The sequence below is a fragment of the Melanerpes formicivorus genome, unplaced genomic scaffold (assembly GCF_026170545.1).
Source record: "Melanerpes formicivorus ecotype bairdi unplaced genomic scaffold, bMelFor1.0.p_v2 SCAF_16, whole genome shotgun sequence".
NCBI lineage: Eukaryota > Metazoa > Chordata > Aves > Piciformes > Picidae > Melanerpes > Melanerpes formicivorus.
In genome coordinates, this window is record NW_027142368.1 from 15,361,714 (window position 1) to 15,387,728 (window position 26,015).

Below are 26,015 nucleotides of genomic sequence, written 5' to 3' on the forward strand. Positions count from 1 at the left end.
GAGCACATAGGCAGGGTGGGAAACTACTTTCATGCTTTGCAGGCAAAAGGGGAGGGAGCCCATCAGAATTAGGACAGCCACTGGCACCACATCTCAGAACAACATCTGCGCCTGAGTCCTTCCAAGTCAAAGTTCAGCAGAAAGTTACCATGCTTGTACTGTTCTGTTGTGCACCAACCAGCACAGGTTTCTGCATTCCAAACAGATAAAACAGTACAAATATTTGGTAGTTGCTCTGAATGCACAGTGAAGAGAGTTAGTGAAACAGCTCACTCTTCTGTAAAGCAAGGACCTCCCAGGAAAGAGTAAAAGAACCAGTTCTTGTCACCTCCAGGAGCACTGAAAGGGACTGCTCTTTGCCATCTGCAGATTTTCTCTTGAGAAGAATCTCTTCAGAACTTCTCTATATAAACCACACAATCTGACTGTCTTAAACACCTCATGCCAATTACAGGCTAAAATGGAGATGTGCCAGTTGCCAAAGAGAATGGGGATGCGAGCAAGCAAATCACTGTGGTGCCTCTGGGAAGCAAGAGAAGCCAGGGAAGAGTCCAGCAGGGCTTCCTAAACAAACTGATTTCTCCAAGACTAGTGAAGAAATAGGAAGTATGAAAAGAAACATGAAGGAAAAGAGCAGAAAGGTCAGCAGCTGCATGCACATGCTTCCAAAGCTCAGAAAAGACACAAGGGCACCATCCAAACACAAAACCAAAAATGAATTGACAAGCTCAAAGCACCACAAATCTGGCACAGCGTATCATGGTTCTGAGGTTAACTTTGCTGCAGCCTTTTCTGATGAACCCTTCAATTGATCCAGCCCTTTTCAACACTGGAGGGTGCTAGAAAGTTGCACAAACTCCTCCTTGCAGCCAAGGTGTAAATGAGAGCACCCCAGACAGGCTGCAACCACTGCAGAGGAGACTGCGCTGGGAGAAGCAGAGGCAAACCTGGGACAAACGCTGTGTTGGGACAAATGCTGTGTTGAAGACCTTGGAAATCACCAAGACATGAGAGTTCACTAAGAGTTTGTTTTGCTCAACAGTCAATAAGCCAGGTTCCCTACACATTGGTGGGATGCACAAGAAACTCAGCTGAAAGTTTCTGCTCAGTGACAAAGCACTGCCAGCCACCACGGGAAGGCTACTGGAGGCCCTAGCACTGGGAGGGGAGTTTTCTAGCAGGGAGGGAAGGGATAATGTTCTTGTGCTGATGGGTGAGAAAAGGCTCTCCCCACACACAGGTCCAAACAAGTTTTTCCAACCTGTCACATTTTTAAGTAAACAAAGCTCCTCAAACCATGTGAGCACTCAAGAAGTGACAAGTTTCCAACTGAAGTCAGGGTTGCCACTGCCAATAAAAACATATGAGATTGAAAAAAAAAAAAGAGAGAAAAAAAGAGGTGCTAAAAACACTCTTGAAAAAGATAACATTTCTCTTAGACTTTTTTCCACCCCCCCCCCTGCAGTTTAACTGACTGATTTTAAGCCCCTGCTTTTGGTCTTAGGCCAAGGCATTTCACAGCAGTGCCTGTGAAATCTAGGGGGGGGGCAGAAAAAACCCCAAAGGGGTGGAGGGGAATATTTCTCTCCTCTTGCTCTTACAGCCAAGGTACTGAGCTCAGAGAACATTCTCATTACTGCACTTCAGCACCTCTTCTAGGCACATATGAACCCATAATGATGGGCAAGAGACAAGGTGAAAGGCAAACGTGGGGCATTTTAACAGCAGTTATACTGCAGTCCTTCACTGTTGGCATCGGAGAGGTGAGATGAGGGAAAGAGCCCCAAAATCTCCAGCAGAACTAATGATCTCCACACACTTGCCAAGCTGAATAAAAAACCTAAGTAACAGTTCACAAACTTAGCAAAAAAAAAGGGTACAGGATAGTTTATCAGTTACAGGCACATAGTTTATATAGTTTATAGTTTATCAGCTACAGTTAAATAGTTGATGCAGTTTATCAGCTACAGTTACCTAGTTCACAGTTTATCAGTTTTATAGTTTATATAGCTACAACTGCATAAAAAATTCCCAGGAAAGCATTTTAATGCTGTAATGGTAAGAAAAGTAACCAGGATTAAATAGTCACATTAGTAACACAGCAACCTCTCTGATCACTGAGATGAGATGGGTGTATGGGCTGGCATGCAGGTCATGCTGGGATTCAGGGGGAAAAAAAGAGTCTGAAATACCTATGAATAGACTGAAATATCTATGAAGGGAAACTAGATGTGCTCAGCTTCAGAGCAGGGCAGTGCAGGAGCTCTGTGAGACAGACCCACACGATGCTGTTTGGGCTAACACAGCTCATGTGATGCTCCACAGACTCCCCAAGCCTGCTGCTGCTGTTTCAGTAATGCAGCTCTAAATACAGCGAATACAGAAGTGTACAGTGGGGAGAGAGAGAACTCCCAGAACCATGGTTTTGTTCTCAAAAGCTCATAAGGACAAGAAAACCAAATGATTTCTTTGAGGGCCAGAATGCATTCCACACCTTGAAACAGGGAGGAGAGGAGGAGAGGAGGAGAGGAGGAGAGGAGGAGAGGAGGAGAGGAGGAGAGGAGGAGAGGAGGAGAGGAGGAGAGGAGGAGAGGAGGAGAGGAGGAGAGGAGGAGAGGAGGAGAGGAGGAGAGGAGGAGAGGAGGAGAGGAGGAGAGGAGGAGAGGAGGAGAGGAGGAGAGGAGGAGAGGAGGAGAGGAGGAGAGGAGGAGAGGAGGAGAGGAGGAGAGGAGGAGAGGAGGAGAGGAGGAGAGGAGGAGAGGAGGAGAGGAGGAGAGGAGGAGAGGAGGAGAGGAGGAGAGGAGGAGAGGAGGAGAGGAGGAGAGGAGGAGAGGAGGAGAGGAGGAGAGGAGGAGAGGAGGAGAGGAGGAGAGGAGGAGAGGAGGAGAGGAGGAGAGGAGGAGAGGAGGAGAGGAGGAGAGGAGGAGAGGAGGAGAGGAGGAGAGGAGGAGAGGAGGAGAGGAGGAGAGGAGGAGAGGAGGAGAGGAGGAGAGGAGGAGAGGAGGAGAGGAGGAGAGGAGGAGAGGAGGAGAGGAGGAGAGGAGGAGAGGAGGAGAGGAGGAGAGGAGGAGAGGAGGAGAGGAGGAGAGGAGGAGAGGAGGAGAGGAGGAGAGGAGGAGAGGAGGAGAGGAGGAGAGGAGGAGAGGAGGAGAGGAGGAGAGGAGGAGAGGAGGAGAGGAGGAGAGGAGGAGAGGAGGAGAGGAGGAGAGGAGGAGAGGAGGAGAGGAGGAGAGGAGGAGAGGAGGAGAGAGGAGGAGAGGAGGAGAGGAGGAGAGAGGAGGAGAGGAGGAGAGAGGAGGAGAGGAGGAGAGGAGAAATGAAAATCCCTCTAACACTTCCAGGCTGCAGCTGCTTGTCAAACACCTAGTGACAAACTGCTTTCAACAGGAACCCTAAACATGCATCCAGAAATATTGCAAAAGGATTACTCATGCTTTGCAGAAGATGAAGAAATGCTAACCTAGAAGACTTTTTCTGACCAAGAGTGAATCGGATGATTTTGCTTTGAGATGAGTCCCTGGGAGATGCACTGTGACAGGAAAGAAAAAGTGGAAGATAACAGTGAACACAGAAACTTTTGTCTTTTTTTTTCCTCAGGCACTGAACTGAGTAACTACTTCTAGGGAAGAAAGAGCTTCCATGAATTTCACAGGGAAAAAGAAAATAAAACACAAACAGAAAGAAAAGCTTCTTGCCTGAAGTATGACTTCAGGTCAGAACTCTCAAAGCCTGAAATGAATTCAATTTTAGAGAGCACTGAACATGTGATTCTGCATGCAACAGCCCCCTCTCCCCCCCCCCTCCTTGATTACTCTTTTCCTTCTCAGCCTTTTAGATATATTAGGGGAATCTGAGCAATGTAACTGCAGCATGGACTAAGAAAACATCACATCCAACACCTTCAGGTTAGATATTGTCAGACTGTTTGAAACTCAGCACAACCCAGACAATGTACTGAGCATACCAAAGCAATATTCCAACCATCCCACACACCTCTGCGTGTTTTTGACAGAGAAGTCACAGAACTCTAGAATCCCAGAACGGTTTAGGATGGAAAGGACCTTAAAGACCATCCAGTTCCAACCCTCCTGCCATGGGTAGGGACACCTTCCACTAGACCAAACCCATTCCAGCCTGGCCTTGAATACCCCCAGGGATGTTCAACCCCATCTTTGTTCTGCAGTAATGATTTCCTGTACAAGTTTACACATGCTGCAGCAACTCTCTGGTTTTCAGTTCTATGGAAGCATTGTTTACCCCCAAAAAGAGCACAACTAAGAGAAAACCAAATAAGCTCTGAGCAGGCTCCCTTGAAAGGTTTCCTTTAAACTCAAAGCATCACTTCAGCTACTGTTCACCTTAACAGGTGTTACTTTAACACAAATAAGCCTTAATTTGAGATATCAAGCAAAAAGCCTTCATGCTTTGGTGGCTGTGCAAACAGAGCTTCAGCCTTTAATCCTGCCCAGTTCATGCCCACCCAAGCCCTCGCCCTCTCAGCAGGGGAAGGATCAGACAAGCAGAAGGCTGTTTGTGGTGGTACTGCCTTCACTATTTGCTTTCATTCTAACCTGCAGAGAGCACCCCCAGGATTAAAGGCATCCAAGGGACAAAGACCTGCCTCTGCTTATCCACATTCTGATCTAGGAGCACCATGTGTGAAAATCAGTTTTCATGTAGTAAACCAGCAGCCTATTTTTGACCAGCAAGTCAGGATTTCCTTTTGACTGTGTGATGAACTTGATTTCTTTTACCACTATCAGAGCCTTCCACCTCTTTGTGAGGCCCAAAATTCTTGTAAATTTGGAACTCCAAGGTTGGTTTTCACATGCCCCAAGTCTGTGTTCTGTAATGGTAGCAACATACCTGCTTCATGAACAGAAGGGAGCAAAAGAAATGCTGAGAGCAAAGTACTATATATATTAAAAAGTATTGATCCTTATCTAATACTGTGGTTGCTTGGTCTAGCAGGTATTTTACACCCATCCCAGCACTTGGAATGGATTCAAGCACATCTGTCTCAGCTCCCAAAGGTGTGAAAGTCAATTGCTACCCAGCATTCCATTTCCAACGTGCTCTCTGTTCTAGAGCTGAAGGCAAGCAAGAAGTTTCTTTGGCATCTGAACACCTTTAACAACGAGAAAAACAGACATGAAAAAAGACAAAAAGGAAACAACTCCAAGGAAATTTGCCCACCTGGACTGCATTTCTGGTTGTGCTTTGAACTGAAGCTGTGCAGCTTGAGGGGGCTGTTGGCACGGAGTCTGGAGCGAAGCTGGTACCTGCTGCTGGGGTACCCCAAGCTGGCAGGGGGGTGGAGGCCCTGCTTGCTGGGATACTGGGGGAGGTTGCTGGGACGGATAGTGCTGTGGCTGTTGCTTCTGTGGCTGCTGTTGCTGTTGCTTGTATCGAGACAGGCTGAAGAAAAGGCCCAAGATGGCCTTTAGATTCCCATTCCTGATTTCTGCAAGGCAACGTTCAGAAGTTACTGGTCAGCGGCTGCACGCCTCACAAAGCCACCCAGACTCAGTTCCTTTGGGACATGACAGGCTTTCTGCCTCTCTGACCAGCAGAGCAGCTGATTACCAGTGAGCACCAACTGCAAATCACTAACTCATCTCTCCCCTGGGCTGTCTTGCAGTTCTGCTCTAGTCTGTGTTAATGCCAGCATGGTTCAGAAGCCAGCTCCTTTAAACCAATGAAAACATACACCCCCCAAGAAGTGCATGAACAGCAGCACACTGTGAATGATTTCTCAGTCCTCAATATGCACAAGGAGGAGAAATGACTCAGTTATCACACAGTGTTATGTCCTCTTTGGAACATCACAGAGTCATTAAGGCTAGAAAAGACCTCTAAGATCATGCTGTCCAACGGTCAACCCAACACCACCATGCCCACTACACCACATCCCCAGGTGCCATGTCCACACATTTCTTGAACACCCCCAGGTTTGGTGACTCCACCACCTCCCTGGGCAGCCTGATTTTTTTTTTCCTAGCATCTAAACCTAACCTCAGCTGGTGCAAATCCAGGCCATTTCCTCTCATCCTAAACTGAGATTGACTGTTTCCACTATGACAATCTGATGCAAGTTTTGCACCGGCAGATGTGATCACTGGGTGAAACAGCTGTATTCAACCAGATATTTACCACTTTGATGCTGTCACAGGCAGACAAAGAATGGATACCCAAAGTACCTGAAGACAGCTTGACAATGAATGTATAAACATTTCTGTTCCTCAGTGTCATTCTGTTCTTAGACCATATTTAAGTGGTCCTGCTTATCTCCCAAATCCTCAGGATATTCCTTGCCTTTCCTTTTCAGCTTCTAGCTCGAATTTCCTTTTTGTTTTCCTCTTTCCCTCCCTGCAGCCTGGCCCTTCCCACCAGTGCCCTCCCTTCACTGCCTTCATTCCCTTGTTCTAACGATTTTATATCCCAGGGACCTTGGGCAGCTACTTGCTGTCTTCCTTTCTTCTCATAGCCAGTTTTAGTCTCCTCCTGGACAGTGAGGTCCTGATGAATCCCTGTCTGTTTCCCCTTTGCCCAGCCCACTCCCATGCAGTCTCATGCCACAAAGCCAGCCTTCTCTCACTGCATCAGCATCTGCATCAAGCAGGTTCCTGCTCTCCTCAGCCTGTGTTTAGCTAGGGAGGACACGGATGGAAGTAGACAATAAAGTAGAAGAGACACAAAAGACAGCAAAGCACAGTAAAAAGGATCTCCTTATCTTCAGTAAAGAACTCAAATTACTCAGGGGAATTGTAAGGAAAGTAGCACTTAATCACAGACTGAAGCATAACTAAACAGACCCAGAGGCACTGGGAAGCTTAGCTGCACAAATAGGAGCCAGCAGATAAAATAAATCACCACTGGTCTGCGTGTTTAAAGTCAGCAAAGCTTCATGCAACTGGAAACTTGATTTCCAAGCGCAGTGAGAGGCAGTTCTAGCAATAATCCACCTAAACCACCTTGCTCTCTACAGCTGTTTTCTGCTGTATTTATCAGAAGATATCAACTGTTACCAGGATCTCAATTATTTTCCTAGGCTGATCAAAAAAAAACCTCCAATTATCAAAAGCAAAACACCTTTAAGGGGTTTCAAAAGAAGAAGTCTCTTTCTCTCTGGATTCTAAGCACAAGATTTTAAATGGGACTTTCAGAGGTAGTTCTGTTGCTCTTATCTTACGGACAGGCTGAGGTAATTGGCCTGGCAGTTTGCCCCTGCACTTTGTACAAAAAAAAAAAGAGAGTATTTCAAAGAGTCCTTCAGCCTCACTGCACTCTGCCCATCAGGGCAGTCTCAGCTGCTTCCTGCTGTAAGTCCCCTCCAGTCCATGTGTCAGCTTACATAGGCAGATTAACTTAGATAAGGACAATCGTGTCACCCACCCATCTTAAACATGGAGCCAAAAATGACTCTGCTTCTGCATTTCAAACAAACACTCCAGACATTTGAGAGGAACCTGGAATTTGGTTTGCACAGAATCCCCCACAAATATGCCCTTTGGAAATTTCCACCCTGGAATATCTCCATTGCTGCTTCTTTCCCCTACAGCTGCAGCTTCCACCACTGGAGTTTGCTGATCGTCCTCCTCTGTCTTCACAGAACTTGACTGGAACTTGGCACAGAAACAAGACCTCCACCTTGACACTGCAAAGGACCTCAAACAGAGGAACTGCAGAGAGTGCACTCTGAAATCCACTTGCCTAAAGAGCTGTGAGTGTCATTTCAGAGGCAGAAGTCTAAGCTGAATTCTGGCTGTTCCAAGGTCTAGGGAGACGTTTTCTTTCATCACTTTACAGTGTCTTGATTTGTTCAGCTAATTGTTATGCAGCTAATCTGTTACCAGGAGAGGTGTAGATGATGTCCATGACATCAGTTTGAATGTCTACTGCACATTTGTGTTCCCCATAGTCTTTCAAATCTTGGCAGCAAGGAGGAACTGTGTGGAAGAGGGCAAGGTTTGCTGGGCAGCTGCAGTTTCAGGAGTCTAAAATCCAGCTCAGCCTGGAAACAAGCTTAAGAGCATAGATATATAGAGACAGAGCTCACAGTGATGGGCAAGCACTACAGCAAGATGAGCAAAGAATTTTCCATCATCCCCAGAGTTTTCTTCAGTAATGACAAACAGAGATTTTAGGATATGAAACTTTGGCTCCATGCTGCTGGGGAAGGGGGTCTGTCTCTACCACAGTGTAGTCAGCATCAGTGATTGCAGCTCTCCTGCACCTTCACTGCACGAATCCATGAAAATAGACTATGTCTGAGTGTCATGCACATATCAAAGCAGGAGTTTTTAATACTGGAAGGATATGACACATGGAATCCTAAACTATTTCATCATTCAGGAGCCTTCCAAATTCCAGTTTTGAATCATTAACTTCCCTCTGCACTCAGAACTGCTCTATTGATAAATATTCTCAGGCAGCCCAGGAGAGGCTTCAGTGTTTACTCCCATTTGGAAGCAATCACAATCTTCTCCTTCTTCCTAGAGATGGGGATCTGCCAGTGAAGTAAACAAAGTTCCTTGCAGTTGACCTAGTAGGTCTTGGCAACTTGTGCAGACACACTGTGTTTGGTTACGGCACTCTGCCTTTGAAGGGATTCCGTGTCCTCTCTTGCTCACTTTCCCCTGCCTTCCTCAGCACAGTTGAAGAGTGACTAAGAACAGAAATTGATTTTACTGTTGAATTTGAGTCTTTTTAGGTTTGGTTGGTTGGTTTTTAAAAAGTTCCTTTCCTCCTCCTCCCTTTTCCTTCTGTGTTAGTGGGGGACTCAGTAACTGTTCTCACTTGTGTTGGCAGCAAACATTGCTGATCTTTCCTTAGCTCCTGTGGATAGAAGTTAATTCCCAGGCAGTGTATAAGAAAGGAAGGAATACAAAATCAGCATAGCCAAGGGATAATCCCTGGCTTGCTGAGTGTGACTTGTGATCTGGGGGAATGGCAACGGCCATCCATCACGCTGTCCCTTCCCCAGGGTGAACAACCACTGCACTGCCAACTTTGCACACCCAGACAGACTTCTCACCAACAAATCTGCTACTTTTCTTAGCTTTCACACTGAACACCTCCAGACATCACCTGTTCTGGTCTTCTTCCTTCCTTCACTTATAAAACTATCCTTATCTTGACCCAAACATTTTCACCCTTTGGCTTTTCCTCTCCAGTGCTTAAGTGCCTGCTTGGATCAGCACACCACACCTACACATCCTTTCTTGCCTACGCTCTAGCCTTCCTTTAGAGGAAGAAAACACAGCTTTAAACACACAAGCAACAAAGTTATTCACACAGAAGTAAAAGTACATGCCATGATTTGATGATATAACTTCCTTTTGCAAAGAAACTTAGCCACCAAATCTGACCTGATGCCACATGTCCAGTTATTCCTTCTGTAAAGCACTGAAGGGGATTCTGTGTAACACAGTCCAAGTTTCCCTTAGCAGCTGCTTTGCCAGTGTATTTAAATGGAAGTATAAGTGAAAGCTGGTGCTGGGGATGGCAGAAATCTGCTTGATCTCACAATAAGACAGCAGTCAAACAGTTTCTGAGCCAAAAGGCACCACACATCCTGACACATGTCCTGCAGTGGCATAAAGGAATACAGTACACCCAGTCATGTTTGGGTTTCAGAATCATTCTGCTTCTCTCCTAAAGCAGAGTGATTAATTAGAGGTCAGAAAGCCTTTTTCTGTCTTGGTTCACAAGATTTGCATTTTATCATTTGGAAGCAAACTTCAATAAAAATCTTCCTTTACAAAACCAAAGGAAAGCAAGCAGGACACTACTGCAGCTAAGAGAAAACTGGAGCACGAGGAAATAAATTTTTCTCTCAAGAGGCAAACAATCACCAGCAGGTCTCTTTACACATGTGTAAAATCTACACACTCTGCTCCACGTGGCAGTTACAGAACTGAGAGGGAACATATCTGGGTTTTAACAGAAAGAAACAAAGAAGTGATTGAATTCTGCTTTGGGCTCATTGATTGTTTTCTTACCAGCCAGCTGTGGGAACCTCAGCTATGTATTTTACCCACCTTTCACACTGAGATGTGGAAAAAAAGAGGAAACAAAAAACCCCAACACTGTTAAAAGTTCCAATTAGCCTTAAATTATTCATCTTAATCTCCCATTAGAGCCCCTGGGCTGGTTACAATCACAAGCAGGAATTCAGGTTGCCGACTGGAAAAGAAGCTTTAACCGACCCCGACCCAACTCACCTTCTGCTGACAGCCCCTGGATGTTAATTCCCTTAGCAGCCAGGAAACTCAGGCATGCATCTATGTTTTCAATCTGTTCAGGAACAAACAAACAAGAGAAAACTAGAGACACAAAAAGCAAATTCATTGTACTAACTGTTTACTTTCATCCCCTGACACCCTTTATTGCACTCAGTCTTCGTATCACACAAAAAGTCCCTTGGCTCATTATGTGGAAATCACAACAGGAAACCTCCTCAGTTACTAAGGTCCTAAACTCATTCAGCATCAGGTGGGTGAGGACCTTCTGTTATAAGCCAGTTATTCAGTACTTTAACCACACACACACACACACACACAAAGACCACTGCATGTCTTACTGCAGGGTCAAGGATGTTATGCCAGGATTTTTAACCTGTGGTAACTGTAACAGACGTGAAACTGAAAATAAACATGGAGGCCACATTTGCTGGAGAAGGCAGATTGCCACTTGCTCTTAAGTTGACAGCTGGCAAAAGTTTCCAGCCACAAAAGCAGTTAAATATAAAACCTGTAACTGGAAACGCCAGCAGGAATCCAAAATCCGGTGACTGGTGACATCCTCTGCATGTCAGAAATGACAGGCAAGGCTGGGCGCTCACTGAGGGGCACATCCTGCCCTTCAGAGATGCCACAACCACACTGAATTGCACTGGTGGCCTGCTTGCAGCTGGGGTAGTTCATTTTCCTCCCTGTAGCTGTGTTATGAATTGAGGGTGACAACACCACTGATAACACGCTGAGAGTTTAGTTGTCGCTGGGCAGCGCCTACACCAAGTCAAGGACTTCTCACTCTGTCCTGCCCCTGGAGGTGCACAAGGAGCTGGGAGGGGACACGGCCAGGACAGCTGACCCAAACAAGCCAAAGGGGTATTCCAGACCATCAGGCATCATGCCCAGTACATGAACTGGGGGGAGCTAAGGGGGAACATTGTGACTCAGGGACCATCTGGGCAGGGCTCAGTGGGTGGTGAGCAGTTGCTTTGTGCATCACTTGTTTTGTGTATTCCATTACTATTTTTCTCTCCTATGAAACTATATCTCAGCCCACAAGTTGTACCTCTTTTTTTCCCCAGTTCCAGGGTGGCTGGGTGGCTGTGCAGTGCTTAATTGCCAGCTGGGGTTAAAGTGAATTTTGAGCAGATAAGGCCTTCTGCACAGCAGCTCTGACTGTTAGCCACTAAAGCTGCTATATGCAGACTGGACTCAAAAATCTACCTAACAAAGTGATCTCCAGAAAGGCTGGCTGAGTTAGGAATTGCTTCCCCCACATCTCAACATCACAACAGAGATCTTGCAGTAGCTCCATGCCTAGTTTAAGCACACTAGATACTTCCAAACCCAGACAGATACCGAAGAACACATTTCCTGCAGTGTTCAGATCTTAGAACCTGCAGTTCTAAGGTTCATTAATCCACACTTCAATGTGGCACCACAGCCAGTCTCTACCTTTTTCCTTCCTCAGTGCTCAACAACCCTTTCAAGCTTTTAATGTGGCTCTTTCATTGAGGTGATCTGGGACTTTGCCAGAAAACCAAAGTTCATCTTTTCAAGAACAAACACCACCAGGCCATTCCTACCACTTACACTTAACAAGGCACAGGGAGCCAAGAACAATCCCAGCCTTCTGCAGCTCGGGGTAGATGTCTCCTCTCCTAATGAGGAGGACAAGGAGTATCTCATCTTCACTCTAGATGTGCAGTTGCAGAAACTCAAAAGTAGCTTTTTTAGTTCTGCTAAATGGGAATGGCAGACTGTCCCCAGCAATGTCTCCAAAGGTACTATCTCCACCCACCCAATGGACAGAACATCATGGGCATACTGCTTTGTCTCCCCTCTGCACAAGCAGAACAGTTTTGGAAGCCTTTTCCTCCAGCCATGAAACAAGTCTCTGTTCAGTGACACCTTATCATACCTTACGGCAGGGGGCTGCATATCTGGGCCCTTCCCAAACCAGTCTGGCTCTGCTTGTCATGCTGTTTTCTAGGTAGGATGATGGTGGAGGTGAGAGGGTGGCTTGTGGTTGTGTTTAGACTGCAAGCTCTGCAACACAGAAACCTGTAATCCTACCCTGCCTGTCTCACTGCTAACAACACACAAGTGGTAAGCAAACAGCTTAACAACAGTCTGGATCTCTGGGGGGGAAAAGCCCCAGAGACAGCACACCAAACCTGATCCAGGAGCAGCAGTCAGTATAAACTGAGGAAAAATGACATCCAAGCAGAAGCAACTTGGCAGATCACCTCTGCAGTAAATCATGCCTACATGACACCACCAGATCACACCTGATCAACAGAAACCCAGGAAGCTTAGAGAAAATGCTTTAAGCATTCCTGAGCTCAGCATTTGGCCAAGTGCTACACTGGTGTCTGCTGCTGGGGAACATCTTCCCATCCAACCAACCTCCAGCTCTGAGGAAACATACCATGGGTTAGGGCCAGGAGAGACCCATTTGTTGCTGTGGCAACATAAAACTCAGTTAAACTTCCAAACATACACTGACAGTAAGATACAAACTCCCCAAGCAAAGCAGGGGGAAGGTTACCAGAAGAGAGAGAAATTCCCTTTAGTGCATAGCTCAGAGTAGGATTACTTGAAAAGGCATGGCTATATTTAACCACTGGGGTATGTTCCCAAAAATCCTCTGCTAGGAATCTGTGGAGGAAAAACATGCTTGTGATGCCTTTGATCTTTCCCATGGAGCTGCTCCCCCTGAATTAGCAGCACATGCCCAGGCAGCAGAGTCCTCCTTGGCTTTGTGGAACAGGATCAGCCAGACATCAGCCCCACCAGCCCAGCAGGGCTTGGAGCAGCAGCCCTGTAGATTTACTGCACCTAGCTATGGCAACGTTTAGACAACACTGGGTCTCCAAAAATGCTCCAAATGTTTGGAAGAGCAGGTTGAAGTGGAAGCCTGCTCTTGAAGAGCAAAGACAGAATCGTTTTCCATGAGCTAAATACAAGCAACTGAAAATATTTGGCTTTCTTTTCCAACATTTGTTTCTTTCATACAGAAGCCATTTGTAGTTCTTTGTGCAAAACACATCAGCTCACCCACTGAGTGGATATTACATTCACACAGTTAGCTGCTCAGGTGATGCAGATGGTTTCAGGTCATATTGTGCCTGGCAATCATCTCCTCAACAGGTACCCAGCTGTATCCTTCAAGGATGGGTCATACCACACCAGCTTTCACGTTTAGTACTTCAATTCATTAAGGTGTTCTCTGAGAACTATGTCTAGCATGTGCCATGCACACAAAAAATGAAGATTGCAACAACTCACACCCTTCACCACCACCAAAAGAACAAAAGAGTTGGTAAGGGTCACATTGAGAAGTGGACATTCAACTCTTCCAGTCCCATCTCCAGCTGTGTTTCAGCTGTCACCTCTGTCTGCCAATCTCTCTCTCCACTGGCAAGTATCTCCTCTCTTCTTCGCCTTCAAGTCCACATTTTCAATGCTTGCCTCTTTCCCCAGTCACTTCTAGACTGGTTGATATGGATCTTCTGTTTCCTTCATCTGAGTCTCCACTTCAAAGCTCTGAGCTTTCACACATCTCATCCTTTGCCTTTGTCTTACCGCATCTGATCTTTACCATTATCTTACCTGCTGTGATTTCTCACACACGTGATAGGTATCACAACCACCACCTCTCCCTGTGTCTCCCTCCTTGCTGTGCAAAAAGGATGTATTAATACACAAGATCATAAAATGTTCAGTTAGCACAGTGTGCTAAGACACTGCTGGGAAGCTCCCTTCAAAACCTGTGAGCAAAAAGGAGGGGAAGGGGAAAGGGGAAGGAAAGGGGGAAGGGGAGAATTTTCTATAACCAAACAGCAGAAAGCCTTGCTGGGGGTTGTTGATCATTTAGGAGGGGAAGCTGGTCTTATTTTACCCTCCTTCACCCAGTTACCAAGAACAATGCCAATATTTACTGGGACTTCATTCTAAAATCCCAAATGCAGTTGTGGTGGCAATCTCCAAACCTTCTTGGTCCCAGAGCCTGTGCTCCATACAACTTCATCCTCTAATCACCACAGGACCTTCCACATGCCAGCTGCGACTGATCAGCATGATTACAGGCTTTTGTTTGGAGGAAAAACACTAGAGAGGTTGGGAAAAGAAAACACCCTGAAATGGGTCTTGGGTAGAGGATGAGATGTAGACTAGTCTGTAATAGATGATATAAAAGCCAGCCAGCTCTTGTCTGGAGCAAAGGAAGACTGGGATACTCCCCACAGCACAGAAACCCAGAGAAGATGACAAGGAGGGAAAGGTTCTCACCTAGGAGGTTTTTCATGGAGGCAGTGGGGATCTTTGTCATGTCATTGCTGGCATTGGGACTAGATTAATAAGCATTGATGGTCCCACATGGTTCTGCAGTACTAAACTCAGTTTGACAAAGCTTATTAGCACTGGATTTGAGCCTGACAGACCCAAGCTGTCTCTAGCGCTCCATTTGGGCAAATTTCTCTGATGCTCTACAGCACTGCAGGAATGGGTACAGCAATGCAAAGAGACCTGATCTGGCTCTGTGTTGAGCTTCCTAAGGTTTGGCAGGCTTCACTGGCTGAGGACTGTGCCACATGGAAGGAAACACACTTGCTTTCAAAGCCCCTTTTAATGGGTTTGGAAGGCACAGATTTGCTCCAGCTTTCTAAACTGATACATCTGGTTGGACAGGAGCTGGCTCCTCACAATCCAGCCCACGTGTGTCAGGGAACTGGGAGCCTAGAAGCAAGACAACTGCCCACAGAAGGCTGCCCCCTAAAGACTTCTGTACTTCTATTTCATGTGAGAAGGTCAATCTTCATTTATGGTGCTTTTTTTTTCCCTTCTCCCCCAAGTCTGTTCATCTGTGGCAGCCACCTTACAGACACTACAATACAGGCATGGCCACCTGTAACTGAAATATTCATTTGAGAAAATAAAACTAGACATCACCTGGTTGAGTGTTTGAACTGGATGGCCTTGCCTCTCCTACCTCTGAACCAGAAGTGCCAGACACAAGCACCAGTTCCCACACTGTAAGCTACAGGGAGAGGAAAAGTGCAATGAAATGCACAGGACCCAGCACTTACGACCCAGAACTGATGTTCTTGCCTTACTATCTCCTGCAAGATGCTCAAGAGCTCTGTAGACATGTGCACCTTGCATAGCAAGCATAAACCTTGCTTTGTAAGGTGAAGAAAAACCACTGGGGATGCCTAGCTATGATCCATGCACTATGTCTCATGAGCTGAGGACACAGTCCCACTCACTCCACCCTCCTGAATGAGCAGCCAGAATAAAATCAGAGCTTCAGAGGAGGCAGTGTAGTGCAAGCATTGCTTTCCAGCACTCTAGACAATTCCTGACACAGCAGATGCCCCTGCATGCCTCTGGTTATAACCAGCTCTGCCTTCTGTAAACAACATACAGCACACATCCAGCGACCCAACACAACACTGCTCCCCCACTGAGAGTAATGACTTGGTGACTTTAGCTGCAATGTGCTGGAATTTGTTACAGACTGCAGTCCTGAATGAAATTCAGTTCTCATGATGCACTTGTGGAACATTAAATTATAGTAATTGTCAAGGTTCCCTCAATTATTTACACTCCAGACAGCTGCTGTGGCTACAGCAAGAATAGCAACCAACCTCTTCAAAGCAGTAGAAAGTAGCCATGATAAATCTTTTAGATGGTTTGCTTTTACAGAGGGCTTGCTCCATGGCTTTCAGCAAGACTGCTGCCTTCCAAGGAACAACAAGAAGCCAAACCGAAGCAGCACACTGCAGTGTGGCTCCTGACTGAGGATGGCAAACTCTCCTTAAACCCTTTTGTTTTCAAGCTTGTGCTGAAGCTGCAGGCTTGGGAGGGAGGGCCAGTTGGGAAGAGTCATAAAAATGAACAACATTAAAACAGCTTCACACACACAGCAGCCAGCCACACATCCCAAAGTCAGCATTTGCCATGCAAAGGGGAGAGGGCAGAATTTGTACTGTAAAATGATCCCCCCCCTCAAGATACAGAAGGAAACAACCTTCTTTGAAGGAACAGAAGCTTTAAACACTTCTCCTAGGATGCATTTTACAAACAAGTTTCTTATTTGCATTCTTAGTAGAGTTCTGCCTACAGTTTTAGCTTCAGCAATGCTCACAGCAGACATACTCCTGAGCTACTACATGCTCTTCATTTTCCTGCACTGAGTGTTTTGATCCTTCAGTTTGACACACTGTACAGACAACACAGAAAAATCATCTCTCTCTCTCTCAGAAATTGAAAGCCAGCAGTCAGAACCAAGGGGCACACACAGAGCACCTTCCCCTGTGTCAGAACCAAGGGGCACACACACAGAGCAGCTTCATCTGTGTCAGAACCAAAGGGCACACACACAGAGCACCTTCCCCTGTGTCAGAACCAAGGGGCACACACACAGAGCACCTTCCCCTGTGTCAGAACCAAGGGGCACACACACAGAGCACCTTCCCCTGTGCCAGAACCAAGGGGCACACAGACAAAGCACCTTCCCCTGTGCCAGAACCAAGGGGCACACACACAGAGCACCTTCCCCTGTGTCAGAACCAAGGGGCACACACAGAGCACCTTCCCGTGTCAGAACCAAGGGGCACACACACAGAGCACCTTCCCCTGTGTCAGAACCAAGGGGCACACACACAGAGCACCTTCCCCTGTGTCAGAACCAAGGGGCACACACAGAGAGCACCTTCCCCTGTGTCAGAACCAAGGGGCACACACAGAGAGCACCTTCCCCTGTGTCAGAACCAAGGGGCACACACAGAGAGCACCTTCCCCTGTGTCAGAACCAAGGGGCACACACAGAGAGCACCTTCCCCTGTGTCAGAATCAAGGGGCACACACACAGAGCACCTTCCCATTTTGATTTTTACCTTTTCATTTAGTGATCTGTTCATTTGTTTGGTTTTCTTTTCCAAGGAGAAAAGGACTTCAAAAGCAGCAGCTAATTCTGCTCTTGCAATGCTACTGCCTCCACAGAGGACCAACACTTCTGGTCTTAGGCATTCCTGTTTTAACACTGGGAGATTTCAGACACAGAAAATACCCATGCCAGAAAAAATACTGGTAAATGTAAGACTGTGATAAGTGAGGAGGCCTAATTCAACTACTGTGGAGCATACCAGGGGCAAGAACTGCAATCTTAATGTTCTTCAGATTATTCCTTTGCTCTCAGCTACTGTGCAAAAGCAATTAAAAACAGTAATTGCAAGTCTCAGGCAGCGAAGTCACACAGCACGGACTCAACCACACACGCACAAACACAGAGCCCGCTTCGCTACTTACCATTTGAGACCTATTTTTTGGGCAGCCATTGATGTCTTCAATCTTTTCATTTGCTGGAAAGCATAAAAAAGAAGGAAAAAGAGAGAGGAAATAAAGGAAAAAACCAACCACCTACAGGCAGAACATTGATTCCAATTATTCCCAGAGCACTTGCAGGTTGTAGCTGTCCAGTCAAAGTGAGTGTGTGAAACACTGAAACCCATCAAGGGGGGGAAAAAAAAGGCAGCTGGAGTTTTCTAGTGGGTCATGCCTCCAGAGACAGCTGGGGATGGAAGACAACTGCTCTGACAACATCTTGTACAGTGACTCCTTTAACCTACAGAAGAGATTTAAACTCTGGAAGCTGAGTCACTGCTGGGTGGGAAAGTGCACACCATGGATGTATAGATGTTTACAGGCCAAGGATTGGCTTCTAGAGTGAATCCTAAGTTTTTAATCCAGAGGGGAGATTTATGATTGGGTAATTTCTATTTATGATCTGGGTTTGATTTTTAATGCACAAATCATGGGACTGCTTCTCAAGCTTCTTGTCCGTGGCTTACGTGCAACCCTGCTTGCAGATAAAGATACAGTTCCAACCCAAGTGAAATAATGAAGTTGCTGAGGTGGTTGAAGGTTTGCCTTCCAGTCTTTGTTCAGTTTCAGTACTGGACCCTCCAAAGCTGTGTTAAACCAAGGCAACATTCCCTCCCACTGGTGACCCTGCAGTTTCTTGTGGATGATTCTTCATCAGTTCCCAATGACTAATCACTTCCTTTGATGCTGCTGGCTTTCTCTGCCACAGGCTATTTAGGATGGAGATGACCAGAAACAGTCAGTGGGAATCAGAAGAGTAACCAGAGCTGGAGCTGCTGGTGCACAGGTGCTATTTCTGCTTACCTTTCTGTGGGCAGCTTTATCCCTTACCTTTTCTCCTTCTAATCCACTCCCAACTCACCCACAGCTCTTGGCTACTCCTTTCACTAGATTAATGCAATTATCATTCCTCCCCTGCCGAGCAAAGTGCTACAAAAAGCAGGTGGAACAGAGAACCACCAGGAAAGCTGCTGGTGGGGCAAACTGGCAGCTGGGCTGAAGTGTAACTCATACCTCAGTTTTGAGCCCAGCAGTGGTTCAACAGAGACTCAGCCTAGGCTGGGGACATGCATCAAAGCAGCCCACAGAAATACCTGGCCCTTTGGCAGGGATCTGCCTAATTCACCAGGCAAATCGTTTTAGTGTTCCCTTTCCTTGCCCACAAGCTGGACCCTACCTTTGACCCTTCCACCTCCTCCCCAGGACCACTGTTTGCAGCAGGTACAAGGTCTTGTGGAGGTGTTTGGAAGGAAAGGGACAGCAGTGAATGGGGTAAGAAGGTGGTGTGCCCACAGGCAGTGACATGGTGCAGCCCACAGCACAAGTGCCTGAATGCTGTGCTAGGTCCAATTGCACAGCTGCAGAAGCAGAGCTTTCTGCCTCCGATAAACAGGGAACCCACACAGCTGCTGGCAAACTCTGTTATACTGCATCTTTTAGCACAAACTGGAAGTCCCAGGCAACACTGGGGCTTCAAATTCTACCTCAGCCTTAACCAGGACATCAGTTCATAACCACAGAATTGTGACATGCAGGGGGTTATGCCCAGGCTGGTTGCAAGTCTGCAGAGCTACTTAGTTATTGCTAATTCTACCATTTCCCTTGCCTAAATGTGCAGCTATTCCACTTCAGCAAGGTAAGCAGAAAGGATTGCAATCACTGCCTCTGCACAATCATTAACTCTTATGGAGTCTTCAACAGAAAAACCAACCAAAAATCCCAAACCAAAGCACCAACCCTCCCCCCCCCCATCTGTTCTTTTCCCAGTGTTGGATATTAAGTAGTGTTTCAAGATTCATCATCTGTGATGTAAATCTCTCATGATGAACTCTAATGATGAACCCTGAATCGATTTTGATGCCTTTGGATAACCTCCAGGTACTCCAGGCCATGACAAAAAAAGGAGGATGGATCTTCATGGCAGCTTTTGACACACAGCACACCACAACAGTAAAAGGAAAGGAAAAAACCTCTCCTGATCTGCATTTGGAAGCTTTCTGAGCATGAGCTCTGGGTTGTTAGGAGAGCATGCTGCTTGTATTTGCAGGCTGCACTTAAAGCTGCTTCTGGGTGTGAAAGTTATCACCAGCTCTGTGACAATGAGATGCAGCATGCCTGAGGCCAGACAGAGCAGACACAAATGACTTCTTCTTCACTGCTGATTTGGAGGATTAAACTGAGAACGTTTAAAGATGAACTTTCCTCCACGTGGAAATCAATAGCTGGAAATTAAATCCTTCAAAAACAAATCCCTCACCCTGGACTTCAGCTTTGGAAAGCTTGCAGACCTCAAACATCAGACAGAGAGGTAGGTCTAAGAATGGCTGAACAAGAGGCAAAGGTGAAAGGGAGCAAGCTACAATAAGCAATATTATTTCTGTGTGTTTTACAGGGAGTAATTTGAATTGCATAAGAGTTTCCACAAGTCACTGCTCGACCAGACACATGTAAAAGGTACCACGAGGTTCCCATTTGGATGGTGGCTTTCTGACACACATGTGGCTCTCAGGCACAAGTTTTCCAGGGCACCTAGATATGCATGAAGGGAACCCACACCTAACTGTTCCTGGGTTTCCACACTTTCCCCCTGTTAAGTACACAGCAGGAAACACAGACAGGATGAAGTGTTGCTGACAGTGAATACCTGCCAACACACAATCAGCTCAGGGCTCGGGTTTTATACATCTGTATCTGGATGGCAGGTCTGTGGAATGCTGCTGAGATAGAACTTTGCTCTACAACACAGAGACTAAACCTTTTTCGATGTGTTCCAGTGGAGGCATTGGAAGGATGCCTCACGGCTTCATCTGAGAGCAGGGCTCGTAGATGTGTACCTTAACTCAAGGAACTAGCTCGTTTACAGCATCTCACACGCATAAATATTCATGCACTGATGGCTTGTTACTTCACTGCTGCCTTCTTAATTTGCATCTCAAATCTGTCAGTTTGCTTCTAACAATAGTTGTCCTAATTCCCATTAGCAGGCTTTCCGATGCCATCAATCTCCATTGGCCCATGCCTGTGTTTTGTGGCACCCCAAGGACCAGATGGATGAGCCTCTGAAGGAACTAATGAAGGATCCGAGCCCAAGGGACGAGGACAAGACGTAGCTTTCCATGGGGCCAGTGAAGAAAATTGTTCAGCACCTTCATTATCTGGATATATTAGTGCAAACTGAGGGAACCAAAGGCTTTGTTGGGATTTGTCCTAATGATAGATGGTTTTCCTCATTGGAAACCTCATTATGAAATGTCTTGTTTCTGCCACGGAAGAATTACATCCCTCCTCCTCTCCTTTCCTGCTGCATGTATGGAATTTGCTAATGGAGGCTCAAGACAGCAGGCTGTGAATTAGATTCTGATACCCCTAAAAGGTATCAGAGATGGAAACAGTGAAGGCTTACAGCATCCTAGCAGGAAAAAATCCCAACCCCAACAGCTGCTTTCTAAACCTCCAGTGGGGCGATACTGCTGTGTCAGGAGAGCTTCCCAGCCACCTCAAATATTTTTCCACTGTGCTTTAAGAGGAGACTTTATTGAATTAATCAGCAAAGTCTCTGAAGGAAAATTACCTAGATAATTCCATGCAGTTGGCTGGCTCTCCTGCCCCTCCCCCCGGCCCGTTGTTTATGTGGAAGATAAAGGCAGTGGATTTCTGAGCGAGGTGATGGACACCTGGAACAAAAAGAGAAAGGCACTCACCTACAACCTGGATTATTTCAGCTAACAAGACTCCATCAGTCACATCTTGCTGTAGGTCCTTTATCAATCTCTTGTGACCAGATTTTGCTAGATAGTGATTAGCCCAATCAGTATAAATCTGTTAGGAGAAAGATAAAGAGAAATCCTTAGTTCTCCCACACCAACCTTTCGCACGCCAGCTCTTTGTTCCTCGCAGTATCCAGAGGCTGGGTTAAGATCACTGCTTTTTTGCTCTTTGAAACAAGTCAACAACATTAAAATTCAAGGCATTGTGCAGATCAAGTATTCAGCTTACTACAGAGTGGCTTTTCCCAGTCAGAAAGCTGACATCAAAGCTCACAGAAGATGACAGTAAACTCCTGACCAGGGTGCAGCCTGAATGGATCACCAGGCAGCCACTGCATGTTCTGTGGGCAGTAACAAGGGTGTAGAGGAGAGCTGAATTTCCACCCAGGTGTTCTGTTTTGGTTAGGGTGTTTGTTGGGGTTTTTTCCCCCCATTTTCCCTGTGACATTTCTTCTTTCTACCTGTTACTGAGAAATTTGAAAGATCCTTTCCCAAGAACCGCTTCTGGCAGATGTTAGCCATCCACCACTTCCATTTTTGAGCAGACTCCTTTTTGCTGGGTCACCCAAGGAGCCTTTACAGGTCACAAAACAACAACAACAACAAATCCACCAGTTCTAATAAATTCCATCTTGCAGGTTCTTAAATTGATTTTCCTCTCCCAAGCAAACCTCTGGCTGTTGGGATTTATTTCCAAGTGTGTTACCTGAAAGCTAAGCAAACACAGCAGTCCAAAGCCCTTGTTCATTTGCAGGGAGTACAGTAAAAATAACTGAGTATCAGGATTTGACCTTCAAAATACCCAAATATTAAGGTTCAGCTCTGTTCTAAGGGGCATCTGGAATACACACTCATCCCAGCTCAGTCTGTCAGCAGGCAGGAGTAGATTCAGTGTGCTCCCCAGAGCAGGACCCATGCCAGTCCTCCACAGTCCCTACAAACCACCATGTACTAAGGTGGGGATTTTTTGGGTTTGGCTCCATGCTGGTGACAAATGCCTCACACAACTGGGTGAATCACTGAGCTGGAGAGAAATGTCTGCACAGCAGGATTCAGTCCCCAGGAGCCCAGGGCCAGCTCTCCCTGAGCACTGCCCAGGAACTACTGTTTTCCTACAGAGCTTCTGAAGATGGAGAGCAAAGAGGACAAGGAGAGGGTTCCAGGCCCTCAGGGTTGTGATCACTGGGCTATGGACATTCCTACCCCCAGCCTTAAGGAAATGATAGGGCACTAAAACTTGATTCTGTCTGCCAGCAAACTATCATGGGAAAAAAGCATGGGTTTAGAGTCACTCCCCCTCAACCATCCCACACCTGAGCTAGGCAACCCCCTTTTAGAATAGAACAGAATAAGCCAGGTTGGAAGAGATCTTTGAGATCATCATATCCAACACCATCTAATCAACTAAACCATGGCACCAAGCACCCCATCAAGCCTCCTCCTAAACACCTCCAGTGATGGCAACTCCACCACCTCCCCAGGCAAACCATTCCAATTGCTAAACATTCTCTCTATGAAGAATTTCTTCCTAACATCCAGCCCAAAACTCCCTTGGTGCAGCTTGAGACTGTGTCCTCTTGTTCTGGTGCTGGGTGCCTGGCAGAAGAGACCAACCCCCACCTGGCTACAACCTCCCTTCAGGTTGTGGTAGAGAGCAATGAGGTCTCCCCTGAGCCTCCTCTTCTCCAGGCTAAGCACCCCCAGCTCCCTCAGCCTCTCCTCACAGGGCTTGTGCTCCCTTTTGTAAGCCTCTGCATATCCAGGCAGATCCTTTACTCACTGACTCATGTCACCAAGTATATCTGTGGCTACTAATCTCAGAAGCATCTTCAGCATCACTTTGAAAATGCAGAGCTTGCGTCCACCTCCTTCACTGGAGTCAGAAGCCACCTGCCAAGAGTCAAGGATTTGCCACATGGGACAGAAGAAGCTGGAAATGATACAAGGATTGCAATTTCATGCTGCTCTTGCACTCGCTGACTCCACCTTAACAGAACCAAATGGAGACCAGAGCTTTCGACTGGAGCTATTCTGTGCAGGAAGTCTTCATTTGTGATTTTTTTTTCATCTATAAAACACAATGTAGCAGCAATGAAGAAATCACTCAAATCTGAAACATATGCCACTGGTTTCCATCACTTATCCTCTGCTTTTATCTTCAGAGCAGCAGGATGTGCATTTCCTGTGCCAACAGCGTCAGGGGCTTGAACAGAAACAACAAAACAAACCACTGGAACACCTCTGTGAATGAAAACAGAGCTGCAAAACATCTCAGGGAAAAACATCTCAATGAAATCAACACTGAGTACAGAATACAGAATTAACCAGGCTGCAAAAGACCTTCAACATCATTGAGTCCACCTCTCACCCAGCACCATCTAATCAACTAAACCATGGCACCAAGTGCCTCAGCCAGGCTCTTCCTAAACCCCTCCAGGGATGGTGACTCCAACACCTCCCTGGGCAGCACATCCCAAGGGCCAATCTCTCCTTCTAGGAAGAATTTCTTCCTCACCTCCAGCCTAAACTTCCCCTGGCACAGCTTGAGACTGTGCCCTCTTGTTCTGGTGCTGCTTGCCTGGGAGAAGAGACCAACCCCCACCTGGCTGCAACCTCCCTTCAGGGAGTTGTAGAGAGCAATGAGGTCTCCCCTGAGCCTCCTCTTCTCCAGGCTAAGCAACCCCAGCTCCCTCAGCCTCTCCTCCCAGGGCTGTGCTCCAGACCTCTCCCCAGCCTCCTTGCCCTTCTCTGGACACCTTCGAGAGTCTCAATGTCCTTCTTAAACTGAGGAGCCCAGAACTGGACACAGGACTCAAGGTGTGGCCAAGGTGTGTACACCAAGTGATTTCCCTAGCTGACCAAAAAAAAGGGAAGGGGAAAGAAACCCTCAGCACTCTGCACAGCCCAGGCACTGTGTTCCCTAACAACTTTTACAAGGGGAAAAAAAAAACCCAAAGCCTTTCCATTAGGGGAAGCTGGTTTTAGAGTTCCAATGACTTCAAGGGACTGGGATTGCCTTCACCTGGTTTTCTGCCACAGGGCTCTGGCTTGCCTATCTACAAACAAAGACCTATCAGGAAACAGGTTGAAACTCCTCCCCAAGCACAAGGGTGCCCCTGCTCCAGCACTGTGGTTCAGAGGAGCAGCAGCCTAGCAAACACAACCACCAAGCTCCTTTTAACAGGAGGGCTGTGATGAATTCCTACTTCATCACAGAAGGACTTCCAGCCAATGCAAGACTACAATCTGATGCATCACAGAACAGAAGTTTAAAGTCTGTTCCCAGCCAAGCAATTAAGATCATCAGGTCCAACCATCAACCCACACTGCCAGGTCACCACTAAAACACTTCCCTCAGCACCACATCTACACAGCTTGTAAATCCCTTCGGGGATAATGACTCCACCACTGCCCTGCAGCCTGTTCCAGGGCTTGACAACCCTTTGGGGGAAGAAACTGTTCCTCATGTCCAATCTAAACCTTTCCTGGCACAGTTTGAGGGCATTTTCTCCTGCCCTATCACTGCTTCTTTGGGAGAGACCAACCCCCACCCCTTGGCTCCATCCTCCTCGAAGGGAGTTGCAGAGAGCCAGAAGGTCTTCCCTCAGCCTCGTGTTTTTCAGATGAAATCAGTTCCAGCCTGGCTCATTTCCACGATGCAGATCATCAGGCAATCAAATAAATCTTGGATCAACCCTCGAGTTAAGACAACACAGAAGAGAGGACAAGCAGGGCAGACCCCTCCTGGCAGAGCCTGAAACTACAGCATCAGCGAGAGCCTGAGAGCTCCTCAGGACTGGTTCTTAACACAAACAGCAGGGTGAGAGCGCACGGCTGGGCACGGCAAAGCTGCTGCTTCACAGCTCTTCCCAACCTCACTAATCCTTGCTCCATCCAGGAGCACTCGACCTCCTATGCCTACACTGCAAAGAAACAGAACTGCATCAAGCAAATCCCAAACTCCCTTAACAAATCCTCCTGGTGAAGGAGACAACTTGGCACACTCCCAGATACCTGCCTGCTTGACTGGCTGCCTCCAACAACACACAAAGCAGCCCCTTGTAAGCCCTCTTTTGTGTGCTGAATGTTGTGTTTGCTATCTGAATTGCAAGCAGAGCTTTTATGCTTGCTATAAAGCATCCCATTCAGTGCATCACTAATGCACGCCACCACGGAGAAAACGACCATCTCAGAACGGTTTGGGTTGGAAGGAACCTCCAAAGCTCATCTGGTCCAAACCCCTTGCAGTCAGCAGGGACATCCTCCACTACAGCAGCTTGCTCAGAGCCTTGTCCAGCCTCACCTTGAAGATCTCCAGGGATGGAGCCTCAATTACCTCCCTGGGCAGCCTGTTGCAGTGTTCCAGCACCCTCATGGTGCAGAACTTGTGCTAACATCCAATCTAAACCTGCTCTTCTCTCATTTCAAGCCACTGCTGCTTGTCCTGCCACTGCAGGCCTTTGCAAACAGTCCCTCTGCAGCCTTCTTGTAGCCCCCTTCAGGTACTGGAAGGCTGCTCTTAGGTCTCCCTGGAGCCTTCTCTTCTGCAGGCTGAGCGACCCCAGCTCCCTCAGCCTGTCCTCATAGCAGAGCTGCTCAAGCCCCTGATCATCTCTGTGAC

At 46.9% G+C, this 26,015-nt stretch overlaps 1 protein-coding gene across 4 annotated transcripts in view; it reads right to left on the bottom strand.

The window, feature by feature from the left end:
- NAV2 (neuron navigator 2) overlaps window positions 1-26,015 on the bottom strand; it is a 353,869-nt gene that overhangs the window by 124,204 nt on the left and 203,650 nt on the right. For 2 of the 4 annotated variants that reach the window (XM_068148343.1, XM_068148345.1), the window contains exons 2-6: window positions 21,329-21,446; window positions 17,553-17,605; window positions 10,227-10,299; window positions 5,197-5,464; window positions 3,461-3,529 (exon numbers count right to left, since the gene is read on the bottom strand). In XM_068148343.1, coding sequence (XP_068004444.1) covers window positions 3,461-3,529; window positions 5,197-5,464; window positions 10,227-10,299; window positions 17,553-17,605; window positions 21,329-21,446 — 581 coding nt within the window. The remainder of the gene's footprint in view (window positions 1-3,460; window positions 3,530-5,196; window positions 5,465-10,226; window positions 10,300-17,552; window positions 17,606-21,328; window positions 21,447-26,015) is intronic. The other 2 variants (XM_068148346.1, XM_068148344.1) reach the window with 1 other exon arrangement.